The sequence below is a fragment of the Oryctolagus cuniculus genome, chromosome 21, assembly GCF_964237555.1.
Source record: "Oryctolagus cuniculus chromosome 21, mOryCun1.1, whole genome shotgun sequence".
NCBI lineage: Eukaryota > Metazoa > Chordata > Mammalia > Lagomorpha > Leporidae > Oryctolagus > Oryctolagus cuniculus.
This window is the reverse complement of record NC_091452.1, coordinates 25,346,698-25,362,718: the sequence shown is the minus strand read 5'-3', so window position 1 is coordinate 25,362,718 and position 16,021 is coordinate 25,346,698. Positions and strand designations below refer to the sequence as shown.

At 49.1% G+C, this 16,021-nt stretch overlaps 1 protein-coding gene and 1 gene segment (V, D, J or C); both read right to left on the bottom strand.

Annotated features, from left to right (window-relative positions):
- LOC108178662 (immunoglobulin lambda-1 light chain) overlaps positions 1-16,021 on the bottom strand; it is a 353,981-nt gene that overhangs the window by 272,235 nt on the left and 65,725 nt on the right. The gene's annotated exons all lie outside the window — the stretch shown is intronic.
- On the bottom strand, positions 11,936-12,517 carry LOC138847458 (immunoglobulin lambda variable 4-69-like). The segment is given in 3 exon segments: positions 11,936-11,962; positions 12,046-12,335; positions 12,446-12,517. Coding segments are annotated over 3 exon segments (366 nt in total).

Here is a 16,021-nt window from a genome sequence, read left to right as displayed (position 1 = left end):
CTGCAGCAGACCTGACATATAGGACACACATTTTGTTGTTACCAATTATTAGTTTAATTATTCATTTCTAATGTTCAACTGGGGAGAGAGAGAGAGAGAGAGAGAGAGAGAGAGATGCTCCATTTTCAAGTTCACTCTGCAAGGGGCTGCAAAGGCCATTCCTGAGCCACACCATGGCCAGTGTCTGATAACGGTAGACAACTGAAGCTTTGGGTGGAGTTGATGATGATGATGTTTTGAAAAGCCAATCGACACTTTCAATGTAATTCCCACTGAGATGGGAGAGCATGGAGCATCACTGTTGCACCTATGGGGGCACTGACCACTGTGCTGTGTGGGTACTGACAGCAGCATAGGACAGGACACACAAAACACTGCCTGTGTGCTGCTGGTCATCCCAGGGTCTTGGTGGTGAGCCCAGTGTGCTCCAGGGAGAGCTGTGTGATGGGGTGAGGGAGCAGGTGTTTGCAAAGAGCTGGTTTACCTCAGTGCTGCCTCTGGGAGACTTAGGTCAAAAATGCCTGCACCTTGCTGGACAAAAGATCTATGAAAACATTCACAAGCAGGGATGGGCCCATTCCTCATACCATGAACTATAATCTGATGAGTATATACCCACTGTTGTCCAAAAACATACCTTAGTTACTTACATGAGCTGTTTGAGAGACCAACTCACTTTGCCAATAACTTTCCAGTATTTGAAAATCACAAGGCATTGCTGTTTCTGACAGAATGAGACAAGATCCAATACTTTCTTTGAATGTGGCAGAGGGTTAGATGGGCTGATAAGGCCAAGCACAGGAATCCTGGAACATGAACCATCAGAATAAAGATGTTCAGTGTCCTCCTTACTGACAGCGTTGCTTCATGGGCACCGCATGGGTCCCCTGTTCAGCAACACCCAGAGTGATTTCAAAATCCCATAGTCTGCTGAAGGCTGGCCTCAGACTCCTGGCTGTGGCATCTGGGAGTCCTGATAACAGAAGATGCCCTAAGCGCCAGTCTGGAGGGAGGGGCACAAACGTGGGGATAACCAAGGGAAAGTCATTTGACACACAGGTGAAGCACCATGAATGGGACTGCCATAACTTGTAATTTTATTGAATTTTAAATAATGCAAATTTAAGCATGAGCATTCACACACAGTTCATGGGGAATGCACTGGACTGGACAATTATGATAGCACCGAGGTAGTGGAGGATATAATGTGAAGTCAGTCCACAGGGCAAAAGACCTGACAGCATTGTCACCCAGCTATGTTGCTGCTCCTGTCTGCTTGTCTGACGTCCACCCCAAAGTGGAAACAGAGAGAGTGCAGACCTTCACACTACTTATTCCTTCTTTATGCCGTGCTTATAGAAGATGCTCTTTAGAGAAGCCACCATGATGTTTGCATTTTCTATTCTTAGTTTTGGAAGCATTAACTGCATACGTGTTTGGTCAACACTCATGCTTACCATTCTGGTTGAGGGAAGACTCCATCTTATTTGGTAACAAGTAGACTGACCACGTGTGCTTAGAATACTAATCATGGACCAGTGAAACCATTTGACTCTGTGTGAATATTTTGGATGGTCAAAGGGAATCAGCATCACAGAGACAAATTCCCTGTGCCTGTGGACAGCTGCAGGACACAAATGAGATTTCAGCCATAATCTTGCCTGGAGCTCACAACAGGGGACTCTGATCCAGTCCAAATCACACTGGGACCATTCCATGCCCATGGCACCAAAAATGTTTGAAGATGCCTGGAGATCATTCCATTTGTCTGAACTGGGATTAGAGGGCTACAGGCATCTGCCCAGGCTGGACCTACCTTAGTTTCCCAATGTCCTGCTCTGCACTGAAGAGCCCTCCCCACAAAGAAGGACCTGCCCATCACATGCACAGCTCCCAGGCTCAAAAACCCAGTTGTGCACCACAGCTGTTCCATGAGTGACTGAGAAGGGAGCAGGAGGCCATCCATAAACGTGTGGGCAACAGCACATCTCCACGCTGGGAAGAACAGAGAGGATCCATGTGCATGGATTCCAACCCCAGGCCTCCAGCAGAACACAGGGCAAAGAGCAACCTCCTGCTGGGCACAGGCTGGGGCACAGCTGGGCGGGGACCCTGGGGGAGTTTCTGTCTCACTTCCCCATGAGTCTGGATCACTGTGGGATTAGCATCGCTATCAAAAGACTGACAGAAGTAGTCAGCCTCGTCCTCAGCCAGCAGCCCAGTGATGGTCAGGGAGGCAGAGTTGGAGGTGCTGTCGGTGGAGCCAGAGAACCCATCAGGAACCCCGAACGGTCTCTGATCATCTTTATAGATGACCATGGTGGGGGCCTTGCCTGGGTGCTGCTGGTACCAGTGCACATAGTCACTCCCGATGTTGCCACTGTCACGTTTGCAGGATAAGGAGACCGTCTGCCCCAGGGATCCCGACACAGACTGGGGCTGAGTCAGCACAAACTGGGCCCAGGACCCTGCAGGAGAGAAGACACACACACACATCCGTGAGGACAGGTCAGCACGGCCCCCTAGGAGGGGGAAGATGGCAGCATCCAAGGTGCCACCCAGGTGCACTCCCAGAATGCCCTGCAGGCAGCCACCTGTGCAGTGAGCCAGGACTGTGAGGAGCAGTGGAGCCCAGGCCATGGCTGAGATGTCCAAGTCCCTGCTTCCTGAGCCCACAGTGAGGGCTGCGCCCAGCCTCCCTTCTTATCTGCTCTTCTGGCCCTCAGAGTGGGAGGTCTCCATGCAAATGTTTCTCACTCTGGAGGCTGTGCAAGCCCCCCCCCCCCCTTGACCTCAGCCTGCATTCTGCTTGAGAATTGGAAAGACCTTATAAGGGGGAAAGGGCTCCACCGTGTGGACGGAACAGGAACTCCACCAACAGGCAGGTAAGCTGCTGAGGAGCTGTGGAACCCTGAGCAGGTGCCTGGACCACAGCTCCCTCTGGTGGATGAAGGAGACACTTACATGCTGCCTAGCTGTTGGTGATCAGGGCTCCTCCCTCCCCCACCAGCACCTGTCAGAACTCTAATCAGTGCCCAGGAGGTCTCTGCTCAGCATATGATGGTCACGGTGTATTTAAGTCTTCCTGTCTATTCAAATGTGCTAAGCAGCACTCATCTGGTTAAGACATTTTTTCTCAATTATGGTTTTTGGATTGAATTACCATCCCAGAGAGAATGAGCTCTGTTTGGATGAGACAGAAATGAGGGACCTATTTTTTTCCAGGAAGGAGCACCTGGTGAGATTCTCTGAGATTTGAATGGAAATTGGGCCAGCAGGAACACGGAGGAAGCCTGGGCTGAGAGCAGACGTCACCGACAGAAGACACAGAGAGCAGCAGGCTCTGAAGGAAGTGGGGGGGGGCACTGTATGAATCAAAGATCAGTGTAGTCAACACCCGTTGATTAAATAAAGTACTCAGTTCCATGGTGGTAGATCCAATGAATCTGAAAACAATATGGGATTAGAATGTGCACGACTGGATCTTCTGGCAAATGTGGGAAGATGGAGTTGATGTAGGCTGGAAGCTGTGGTGTGTGCACCTGCTGCACATCACTGCTGTCCCCCTAGAGATCTTACACAAACTCTTCCCTGAGAGGCGGTGTTTCTATTCTGGAGAGTGAGGGGGCAGGAATGAGGTAGATGGAAGGGAAACTCTGCAGCCCACTGGCAATGGGACGTGCTGTCCTCCTGTGGGCCTGGGATGAGGTAAGGAACTAAAATGTGCTCGTGGGGTCCTTCATGGCCATGGGGTACTAAAGTCATTGAAACTCATGTGTGATGGGGGCAATTTTATTGCAAATGAGTTCCTGTCCAGTACCTGCCCCGCCCCTCCCTGAGCCCTGGTGTTGGGCTCTGCCCCTAAGCAGACAGAGAAGAATCAATGTTTGCTTCATTTCCTGGGGCCTTGAGAGGAAGCACCTGCGACATAAGACAAATGATCTTTGCTAAGAGACTCTGCCAGGCCTCAGGGGACACAGATATTGAGTCCCCATCAGTGAAAACCTTGCCCAACCCCAAGCCACCCCCTTTGCATGAATGGTCCTGGAGGAGCAGCTGTGTAGGAATCCGAAGTATCCACAGCGCCCCCTGCTGGCAGAAGGGCACAAGCCTCCCCATGGTCAGGAAGCCCTAGAGCCCTGCTGGTTCCTGCAGCTTCCTAGTTTCTGTCTAATTCACAAGGACCCCTGTGATGCAGCCCAGCCTACGGGGCCCCTTCCCCTGGCAGAGTGTTTTTCTTCTCTGTTGTTCTCAGTGCCAGCAACAGATTTATGATTGAAAATCTGCTCTTCAGTGAATCCAGAATCCCAAAGCATAATGTCCAATAGAAAGGGTCATTACTGGCCTTAGATCTGTTGTTGGAACCGGGATTGCAATTATTTGAATTCACACATTCAGTGACCTGTGCTGTTGGTTTTTCCCCTGAGTAGAGAATCATATCATCTGCAAAGAGGGATAGTTTGAGTTCTTCCTTCCCAATTTGTATCCCTTTAATTTCTTTTTCTTGCCTAATAGCTCTAGCTAAAATTTCCAGAACTATATTGAATAGCAGTGGTGAGAGTGGGTGTCCCTGTCTGGTACCAGATCTCAGTGGAAATGCTTCTAACTTTTCCCCATTCAATAGGATGTTGGCTGTGGGTTTTTCATAGATTGCTTTGATTGTATTAAGGAATGTTCCTTCCAAACCCAGTTTGCTTAGGGTTTTCATCATGAACGGGTGTTGTAGTTTATCGAATGCTTTCTCTGCATCTATTGAGATAATCATATGGATTTTTCTTCTGCAGTCTGTTAATGTGGTGTATCACATTGATTGATTTGCGAACATTGAACCATCCCTGCATACCAGGGATAAATCCCACTTGGTCTGGGTGGATGATCTTTCTGATGTGTTGTTGCATTCTATTGGCCAGAATTCTATTGAGGATTTTTGCATCTATGTTCATCAGGGATATTGGTCTGTAATTTCCCTTCAATGCTGCGTCTTTCTCCGGCTTAGGAATTAAGACGATGGTGGCTTCATAGAAAGAGTTTGGGAGGATTCCCTCTTTTTCGATTGTTCTGAATAGTTTGAGAAGAATTGGAGTTAGTTCTTCTTTAAATATCTGGTAGAATTCATCAGTGAATCCATCTGGTCCTGGGCTTTTCTTTGTTGGGAGGGCCTTTATTACTGTTTCAATTTCTGACTCAGTTATGGGTCTGTTTAGGTTTTCTTTGTCTTCCTGCTTCAATTCAGGTGGGTCTGTTTAGGTTTTCTTTGTCTTCCTGCTTCAATTCAGGTAGGTTGTATGTGTCCAAGAATCTATCCATTTCTGGTAGATTTCCCTCTTTGCTAGCATACAAGTTCTTGTAGCAATTTCTAATGATTCTTTTTATTTCTGTAGTGTCTGTTGTTACGTTTCCTTTTTCATCTCTGATTTTATTGATTTGGGTCTTTTCTTTTTTTAGTTAGTTGGGCCAATGGCGTGTCAATTTTGTTTATTTTTTCAAAAAACCATCTTCTCGTTTGGCTGATTTTTTGTAATTTTTTTTTGGATTCAATCCTATTGATTTCTTCTCTGATTTTAATTATTTCTCTTCTCCTACTAGATTTGGGTCTGGTTTGCTGCAGTTTTTCTAGATCCTTGAGATGCATTGAAAGCTCATTTATTTGGTGCCTTGCCAATTTCTTGATGTAGGCACCTATTGCTATAAATTTTCCTCTTAACACTGCTTTTGCTGTACCCCATAAGTTTTTTTTGATAGGCAGAGTGGACAGTGAGAGAGAGAGACAGAGAGAAAGGTCTCCCTTTTGCCATTGGTTCACCCTCCAATGGCCGCTGCAGCTGGTGCGCTGATCTGATGGCAGGAGCCAGGTACTTATCCTGGTCTCCCATGGGGTGCAGGGCCCATGCACTTGGGCCATCCTCCACTGAACTCCCTGGCCACAGCAGAGAGCTGGCCTGGAAGAGGGGCAACCGGGACAGAAACTGGCACCCTGACCGGGACTAGAACCCGGTGTGCCGGTGCCGCAAGGCGGAGGATTAGCCTATTGAGCTGCGGCGCCGGCCCTCACTAGTTTTTTTAAAAGAATGCTGACCTGCTCACAGTGCTATGGCTTGCATTCTTGTCCTTGTGTGGGGCAGTGTAACCAGGGCTCTGTGCAGTCCCCCTGTGCTGGGGATGCTGAGGCCTCATGGGTTTCTGTCTCACTCCCCGCCACTCTGGTCCACTGCACTCTGCAAGTACTAAGGCTGCTGTCCTGTGATGAGCAATATAACCAGCCTCATCCTCAGGCTGGAGCCCACAGGTGGTCAGGGAGGCTGAGCTGCCTGACCTGGTGGCAGAGTCTCTCTGGGACCCTCATGAGGGTCAGGAGCCTGGGCGTCCAGCCTGGGTGCTGCTGAAGCCAAGATGCTCCATCATTGCCAACATTGTTGCCATCTCCGGTACAATCTCTCCTGAGCGCCTGGACATGGAGGCTGGTTGATTCAGCTCTGCCTGGGCCCCAGAGACTATCAGAGGGGTGGAGAGGAGGGTGAGAACAGGGCCAGGTTTTACTGATCCAGCCTCTGGGGCCTGGAGCAGAGCTGGGTTTGGAGCTCCTGTCTCCAAGGTAAGGCCCACACTCACGTGTACAGTGAGTGCAGACGGGGAGGAGGGGCGGGATCCAGGCTATGGCGCCGGCTCAGCCTGTGCTCCCGATAAAAGCTCTCCTTTGAAAATGGAGCTTCCTGAAGTCTCTGTTTTGTATCTCCCCCAAACTTCATGGAGGTGTGGTTGCCACTGCATTCAAATGAGATGTTGTTCTCGGTTGGTTCCTGGGTCTCCCTGCCCTGGGTACTGGCAGGTCAGAAGGAGAAAGAGAGGAGGCCCTGCAATGGGTGCAGGGTGCTGCTCTGGCCAGTGCAGGGTCTTAGTCCACCCGAACCAGGATGGACTGGGTCCGAAGAAAGGTAAGTGTGCCACTCGCCCATTCCCCAGCCCCCCGATCCCGGGGACAGTCAGACACAGTGGGGAGTCAAGTCAAGTTAGCAAGAACTCATTTATTGCATGCATAGCAATGCCTTTTAAAGCACAAGACTGCAGGATTACTGGGGCAGGGCATAAGGACCAACCAATTACTTAAAAGGTCATTTTACAGGGTGACTTTTTATAGGACCAGCCATATGTCTGTACACTCGTCATCAGTTGTCATCACCTCCCCTGATGCTGTGTGGCCAATCAGCTTTGGTGGTAAATTACTTTGGATACCGCCCACCTTCCTTCCTTTGGGTGCCATCTTTGAATTGCTTCGTGTACCTAATTTCCCCACAGATTCCCCCCTTTTTTTATATTAAAAAGAAAGAGGAACTGAGCGGAACTGCCTCTCTTAGGTTGTCCCTCTGACTGGGATCAGCCCTTTAGGGAGCATGTCTGTCTTAGGTTGTCCCCTTCTGGGGATCTTACCCGTCTGTGACTACTACTCCAGCTGTTCAGGGCTGCCCCAGGGGATCTTACCCATCATTGGCCACCACCTCAGCAACTCAGGGTATTATGTATTATACTTCTACATCTTGGCAGTGGCCATGGGTGGATGCACAGGGTTTCCAATCTGGCACTTGAAGAGCAGAATAACCCAGTTCTTAAACAGTGGCATATTGTTGTCAGACCACCATTAACTGGACCGCAGCAATGCGATCTTAGACATATTTACAAGGAAGACCAAGGGGCCCACAAGGGGGAGGAGATAAGGAAGCCATCCCCCAAGGCCCGACCACAGGTAACTAGAGCTTGGTTCATTACAACATTTTTCAAGGTCTCCTTGGAGGGTCTTGATCTTGTCCTGGATGATGCTGGACCAATTAGCATAAAAGCAGCACCCCTGATGTACCATGATGATCCAGTCACAAAGAGGCAGAGAGTTCAATATGGTCTTTTTATCCCTGTAAGAGAAAGGAAAAATCACTCCTCAGGAGGGGGTCCTCCTGGGTGACATTCTTTGGCAAAAGGGGGGATATTTAAGGTTTCTCACAGGTACCCATCCAAATCCTCTACCAGCCCTTACCAGTGGGTCTGGTCCTTGCCAGCATCCCTTTACTGGGTTTTTCCATTTTACCGTAACTGAAAGGAAGGGTACTTGGAGGGACCAAGGTTTGTAAAAGGCTGACAAGGGCTGATGTTTTGGAAAATTTAAAATATTTAAGGTGAGCATGGCCATTCATAGCTGCTCTTGTGGGGGTGTGATTCCCCCTTTTTGTTTTATAAGTTGGTATTTTGGTTTTTGATGATTGCCCTTGTGGGTTGTGAGGAATTTTAGTAGAGTGTTGAATTATTTTACATCTTGGCAGCACTTTTAATTTAATTTAAACATTCCGACTGGTTATTATCTCTGCAAGATGAGAGATATATCTTTTGACATCTCCGGGGGCCCTTCTGGAGATACCAAAAGTTTAGAGAATTTAGACTTTGATTTTTTTAGAAAGTCTGTTAAAGGTGCCGAGAGAACTTAGAGTATTTGTTTAGAATAGAATTTTTTAACATTTTGAAATGACAGTCATTTATTTAATTAGGGCGATTTTAACACTTTTAGACCAGATTTAATTATAATGATATTTAACATAGCTTTTTAAGACTTAATTTTTTTTTCAATCTAAACTTAACAGAGACAGTAGAGTACACAATAGATTACCTTGGCAGAACATGAATTTGAGGTCTCTTGTTGTCGAATAAACCAGAAATAAAAACCTTGAACATAAGAGTTAGCACACAAAATCATCACATAACTCAGAACTGTTTAACAGAGTCAAAAAGAGCTGACAGGACCTAACTCTAGAAATGGCAGAGTAACCAATTAAGCAGACACTGTTAAAAAGAGACGTTACAGTTTTTGCAAAAACAGATCTGTAAAAGAAACAAGTTTAAAGCATATTAAAGACATGTAAAACTGAACAAGCAAACCAAGTAAACGGAAGGGTGTTTGCATTAACCCAATTTTCTGAACCAATCTGTACTGGCTTACTTCAATTGACAACATAATACACTTTGCACAATTTGAATTGACTCAAACAGTTGTTACTTAAACAAATTTAGAGTCTCATCCTTTGAGATGGCCATTGGGCCATTTGGGGAGTAAACCAGCAAGTGGAAGATCAATCTCTCGCTCTCTCTCTCTCTCTCTCTCTTTCCTCTTCTCTGTCTGTAACTCCACCTTTCAAATAAGTAAATGTTTAAACTAATTTTTAGAAAAAGATTTTAATATCTCTGGATTTTTATTTTTAGTGATAAAGTAAGAATCTCACTTAATTTTTTTTTTGACAGGCAGAGTGGACAGTGAGAGAGAGACAGAGAGAAAGGTCTTCCTTTGCCGTTGGTTCACCCTCCAATGGCCGCCGCGGCTGGCGCGCAGCGGCCGGCATACCACGCTGATCCGATGGCAGGAGCCAGGTACTTATCCTGATCTCCCATGGGGTGCAGGGCTCAAGTACTTGGGCCATCCCCACTACACTCCCTGGCCACAGCAGAGAGCTGACCTGGAAGAGAGCCAGCCAGGACAGAATCCGGTGCCCCGACTGGAACTAGAACCCGGTGTGCAAGGCGGAGGATTAGCCTAGTGAGCCGCGGCGCCGGCCTCACTTAATTTTTATTAAAATTTTCAGATCACCATATTCTTGTGTTTTTTTTTTTTGTTGTTATTTTTTTATTTACTTATCAATCTATCTATTTAAAAATGAGAGAGGAAGGAGAGAGAGAGGTCTTCCATCTGCTGGTTCACTCCACAAATGGCCACAATGAGTGGGGCTGGGCCAGGAGGAGCTGTCCCAGAGCTGTTTCCTTAGCTCCCACTGGTGACTTGGAAATGCCCAAAGATTCCCCTGCGATGGAAGCAGGTGCCTTCCATCAAATTACTTCCCACTTCTCTGACTGTCTCAGTCTTTTGCCAAGTCACAATTCAGTCACTGAACCTCGGAGTTGTATTTGTGGGCAATGTGATCCTTCTGATGTAGAATCCCCAGGGACTTGGGAGGATGACTCAGCTGTGCTCCAGGGAGCACAGAGCTTAGGCGCCTACTAAGGAACCTGCCCCGCCCCTTCCTGAGCCCTGGTGCTGGGGATCTGCTTCCACTGCAGACTTAGGAGAAAGAGGATTTACCTCATCACTTAAAAAAAAAAAAAAAAAAAAAAAAAAAAAAAACACCTTTGGGGCCTGTGATGTGGCACAGCGGGCTGCAGCCTTGAATGAAGTGCCGGCATCCCACATGAGCGCCGGTTCTACTCTCATCTGCTCCTTTCCTGATCCAGCTCTCTGCTGTGGCCCAGGAGTGCAGTGGAGGATGGCCCAAGTCCTTGGGCCCCTGCACCCACATGGGAGACCTGGAAGAAGCACCTGGCTCCTGGCTTTGGATTAGCACAGTTTTGTCCACTGCGGTCATAGGGGAGTGAACCAGCAGATGGAAAACCTCTCTCTCTGTCTCTACCTCTCTCTTTAACTCTGCCATTCAAATAAATAAAATAAATCTTTAAAAAGACGCAGCTGAGGGTGCCCGCGTTATCACATCAGAGTGCACTTCCGGAATTCTCTCTTGGCTCCGCTCCAGATCTGAGCTCCTGTTCATGTGAACTCGGGGGTGGGCAGCAGGTTGTGGATAAACCTTTCAGCCCCACTCCCCACATGGGAGTCGTTGGTGGAGTTCCTGGTTTCTGCTTTCTGTCTCGTTCCGCTTGGTCTTTGCAGCGATTTAGTAAATAAACCAGTGGTGGAAGATATGTTTCTTTCTGTCTCTCTGTATGTGTCTTTCTTATCGTCTCTCTTTCAGATAAAATAAAACTTTCAAATTAAGATGAGAATCAAATGGGAGCCATCACACACCCACCTCAGACTCCGCACTACACTTGCAGGTGGAGGTTGAACTCTGGACTCAGAATTGGCTTCACGTGCACCTGCTCCTGTGGGCTCCTTGCTCAGCACCTGGAGCTGCTCATGTCCTTCCCCACGGTCTCTGTGCCCTGGGGTCACACCCATCCCACTGGTCTCCTTCCCATTGCTGAACACCATGCTTCCCCTTCTCTCCTTCCCAAGGGCTAAGGGTTCACTTAAGACCTGCTCTCCAAGGAACCCAGAGCTCTCAACTCATAATCACCACAAATAGCAAAACCAAGGTCTTTGTCTCAGGTGTGCTTACTCTGGATTCTAATGGGATAGAATTCACCCATTCATTTAACGGTAGTTGGGAGTTAAACAAAGGGAACTATTTATCATCATGAATCTGAACAATGCTAAACTGAATCAGAGTGATATTCCACTACACAAACACACAATGTGTCAGAATGAATGGAGCGACAAGATCCACTCCTCAGGCCGAGATCTGTGGGGGTGACTTTATGGTGACTCCTCTTCTTCACTCCCCATTTTCTTAAAAATGTATTGCATGTCATTTTCCATCTTCTCCTGCATGGATAAAGTTCCTCCTGCATGGGTTCAGTTTCTCCTCCCTGGGCCTTGCACCCAATCAGGTAGAGAAAGACAATGAGAATTTGGAAAGCAGATGAGGGTTGAAGGAGTTGCTTCCATTGCACACATGTTCCTCATCTCTGTCTCCATTGTTGCAGGGGTTCTTCCTACCCTGTAGATAGAATTCTAGTGTCTTACGTCAGAGCATCCTTAGGCTGTTCTAGATGAGGCCATGGAAATGGATCTGGAGGAGGCAGCAGTGAAGGTCACCCTGAGCCCCATCTGGACGTGGGAGCACCTGGAAAACTCTTCCCATGCCCACGGACTGACAGTGTGGTCGCCCACGTGAGCCGGGACCTGTAACACGACTTCAGCATCATGACTACTGTGTGCCCTCTGCAGCTGCCTGGCTTGGAGTCTTCCCAGAAACCCCTGGGCAGCAATCATGAGGCATCCAAGTTCTCCTTGAAATGTACAAATAGCAAAAAAAGAAAAAATAAAATGCGACGGTTTCTGAGTGTTCAGACCTCAGCTGTCTGAGACCACGCAACAGCCCTGATTAGAGAACAAAGAAGGGGGTTTTTGTCCCACTTCCTCGTTCAGCTGGGTCACTGTGTATACACATTGCTAACAGGTACCCAGAAGATGTAGTCGGCTTCATCCTCAGCCTGGATACTGGAGATGATCAAGTAGCGGTCAGCCCCAGAGCTGGAGCCCGAGAAGCGATCAGGGACCACGGTCCCCTTGGTGTAGCTTCCATCACTCTTAAGCTTCATCAGGTACCGAGGGGACTCCCCTGGCTGCTGCTGATACCATGCAATGGTGTAGTCGCTGTGCTCAGAGCTCAGAGTGCAGGTGAGCTTGGCCGAGGCTCCCAGGGCGGCAGAGGCAGAGGGCGACTGAGTCAGCACAGGCTGGGACAGGGACCCTGAAAGTACAGACACCGTTACCCTGGAGGAAGCACGGGGTGGGGGCATTGCTCCCAGGAGGTGGGGGAGTTAGGTGACCTGGGGGTCTCGATGTGAGGCCCCTCCTGACCTGTGCACTGGAGGAGGGTGAGGAGGAGGAGGAGCGGGGTGCAGGCCATGGTGCAGACTCCCCAGGGCTCAGCCGAGGCTGACACTCTGCAGGGCTCTTATCCCCGCCCTGGCCCAGAGGAGCCTGAGACGTCCCTCATGTAAATCTCACCTCTTGCTCTGAGCAACCACGGCCTGCTGTGACCCGTGTGCAGCCCCAGAAGCAGGGTGTCTGTTGGGGAGAGGAGGGCAGAGACTGAGCCTGTACTAAGCAGCTCAGGTGGACCCAGCTGTTGGCCCCATGCATCCTGCATCAGGCCCAGGAAGCAGTGTCTGAACACCAGGCTGAGAGCCCCACCCACCGCCCCATGCACTCACCGCAGCCCCTCCTGCCCAGGCCCATGTGCCTGGTATCTGAGCAGAGACAGGAAGTCCAAGTGAGGCTCCTGCACCCTACAGCTGCGACCACTGCCTGCTCCCCCCAACCCAAGGTCACAGTGACCCGTGCTCAGAGGCAGCCCCCTCCTCGTCCAGGCTCCAGCCTTCCCTTTCCTCCTCAGTGGGAGCAGCAGGTGGCTCCGCCCACTTTATAGGGACTAAAGGGGGAGATTCAGTGAGGTCAGAGCAGAAGGGAGAGGAGCAGCCAGGGTCACACTTCCTAAGACCTCTGCACCCCCTCCGTCCTCACCAGCAGCCAATTCTGAGTCCATTGCCAGGGAGCTGTGAGTTATCAGTGAGGCTTGGGAGGCTGTGAGTGCTGCCTGGGTCCCTGGGGCGGAAGCACCTGCTATGGCTTCGCTCTTGCCCCAGAGAACTTGTGTCCAGGACCCTATAACCAGCAACAGTTGTTTTTAAATTTTTCGGAAAACTTTTATTTAATAAATATAAATTTTGAAATTACAACCTTTGGGTTATTATGCTTCCCCACCTATACCCACCCTCCCACCCACAAACCATCCCATCTCCTATTCCCTCTCCCATCCTATTCTTCATTAAGATTCATTTTTAATTATCTTTATGTACAGAAGATCAACTCTGTACTAAGTAAATATTTCAACAGTTTGCACCCACACAGACACACAAAGTATAAAGTACTATGTGAGGGGCCAGCGCTGTAGCGCACTGGGTTAAACTTCCACCTATTATAATGCCAGCATCCCATATGGGCACCGGTTCTAGTCCTGGTTGCTCCACTTCCAGTCCAGCTCTCTGCTGTGGCCTGGGAAAGCAGTAGAAGATGGCCCAAGTGCTTGGGCCCCTGCACCCACATGGGAGACCCAGAGGAAGCTCCTTGCCTCCTGGCTTGGGATTGGTGCAGTTCCGGCCATTGTGACCTTTTGGGAGTGAACCAATGGAAGGAAGACCTTTACCTCTCTCTCTGTCTCTCTCACTGTCTGTAACACTACCTGTCCAATAAATAATTTAAAAATCTGTTAAAAAATAAAGTACTGTGTGAAGACTTGTTTTACCGTTGATTCTCATAATACGACACATTAAGGACAGAGGTCCTACATGGGGAGCAAGTGCCCAGTGACTCCTGTTGTTGATTTAACAATTAACACTCTTATTTATGGCATAAGTGATCACCTGAGGCTCTTCTCATGAGCTGCCAAGGGAATGGAAGCCTCTTGAGTGCACAGACTCGGACCTTATTTAGACAAGGCCATGATCAAAGTGGAAGATCTCTCCTCCCTTCAGAGAAATGTACCTCCTTATTTGATGGCCCCTTCTTTCCACTGGGATCTCACAGAGCTCTTTCATTTAGGTTATTTTTTGCCACAGTGTCTTGGTTTTCCATGCCTGAAATGCTCTCATGGGTTTTTTGCTGCATCTGAATGCCTTAAGGGCTGACTCTGAGACCAGAGTGCAGCACCAGTTTGAATCTGCATCAAACCCTGCTCACTGCTGCATGGATCCAAGCGCCCCCTGGTGACAGGAACCACAGAATGGGAATGACCTGGAGAATTCCCCAGAATGTTCAGCAGCTTTTTCCTTTGAACAAACATCAAATTTTGTTTTCTGCTCAGCCTCCTTTAGCTCAGACATAGGATTGTTTGTGTTTTGCTGTTGTTATCTGGTTTTGTGCGTCCTTCAATTCCTTGCCTGCTGTGTCATTGAATCACCCCAGTGTCTGACTTTCATTTTAATATTAACTCTGTTTTTATTTCTATTTGAATTTTTCTTTTTTATGTCACTTTTTAAAAAATACACTTTCATAATTTAGACCTGCTTTAATATATACCTTATATGTCTTTGCATTCACATCATTTCCATTTGTTTCTATAGCATTAGACATTTTTTATTTAAAGGACTTAGTGACAGCTGTGGGGAGATCTCTGTCACACAACTTGAACATCAACATCGTCTCAGCACTGGAGTCTGAGGTTTGCATTTTCATTTCTCATCCATGTCCCAGCTTATTGCAGAATGCACAGGGCTGTGCCCTGGGCTCTGAGACCTCCTCTGTCTCTGCCTTTCCCAGATGCCCTGGGTGGCTCAGGGTCAGGCTGCACCTGTGTGTGTCACTGGCCCCTGGTCCTGGGCACAGCCTGCTGCACTGAACTTGCACTCAGAGGTCTCCACAGATATTCACCACTAAAGATGCTCAGAGCCCATGGCTGAGGAACCGGGGTTTTTGTCTCACTTCCTCATTGTCTGAGGCACAGTGTGCATGGAAGCTGCTCCCACTACCGTGAGGTGTAGCACAGTAATAGTCGGCCTCGTCCTCGGGCTGCAGCCCAGAGATGCTCAGGACGCCTGCATTGGCCGAGTCATCCTTGGATCCAGAGAAGCGGCTGGGGACCCCAGATCCTAACCCTGAGCTTGAATCAGTGTGGTAGTGCAGCAGGAACCAGGGATGGCTCCCTGGCACCAGCTGATACCAAGATATCTGGTAACTGGCAACACTGTAGCCAGCGCTGAGGGTGCAGGTGAGTCTGGCTGTTGTGTCCAGAGATGCAGACAGGGAGGGCGGCTGAGTCAGCACAGGCTGGGAGAGGGAACCTGCAGACACAGACACACGGGGAGGGGGCAGAGGTCAGGCTCACGTCCCTCAGGGCTCTGAGCAAGGGGTCTGAGCCAGGCTGGGACCTGGTCCCCAGGGCCGTCCCTACCTGTGCAGTGGGAGAGGAGCAGCAGGAGCAGAGGAGCCCAGGCCATGGTGGTCACAGCCCCTGACGCCCACAGTGGGCTGCGCTGCCCCAGGCCTCCTTTTCTTCCCCAGTCTGTGCCAGAGGAGGGCTGCTCATGCAAATGAGGCCCCGCCCAGTGCCTGCCCCGCCCCTCCCTGAGCCCTGGTGCTGGGGCTATGCTCCTAGTGCAGAGAAGAATGAAGGTTTGCTTCCTTCCCTGGGCCTTGAGAGGATTCACATGCAACATATGAAAATGACCTTTGCCCAGGGACTCTGCCAGGCCTGAGGGGACACAGATGCTGAGGCCCCATCAGTGAGAACCTTGCTCAACCCAGAAGCCAGGGCACCTTTGCATGAATGGTGGTGAAGGAGCAACTGTGTAGGAATCAAGAAGTTAGTCCCACAGCGTCCCCTCCTGGCAGAAGAGCACAGTCCTCCCATGGTCAGGAAGCCTTGGAGCCCAGCTG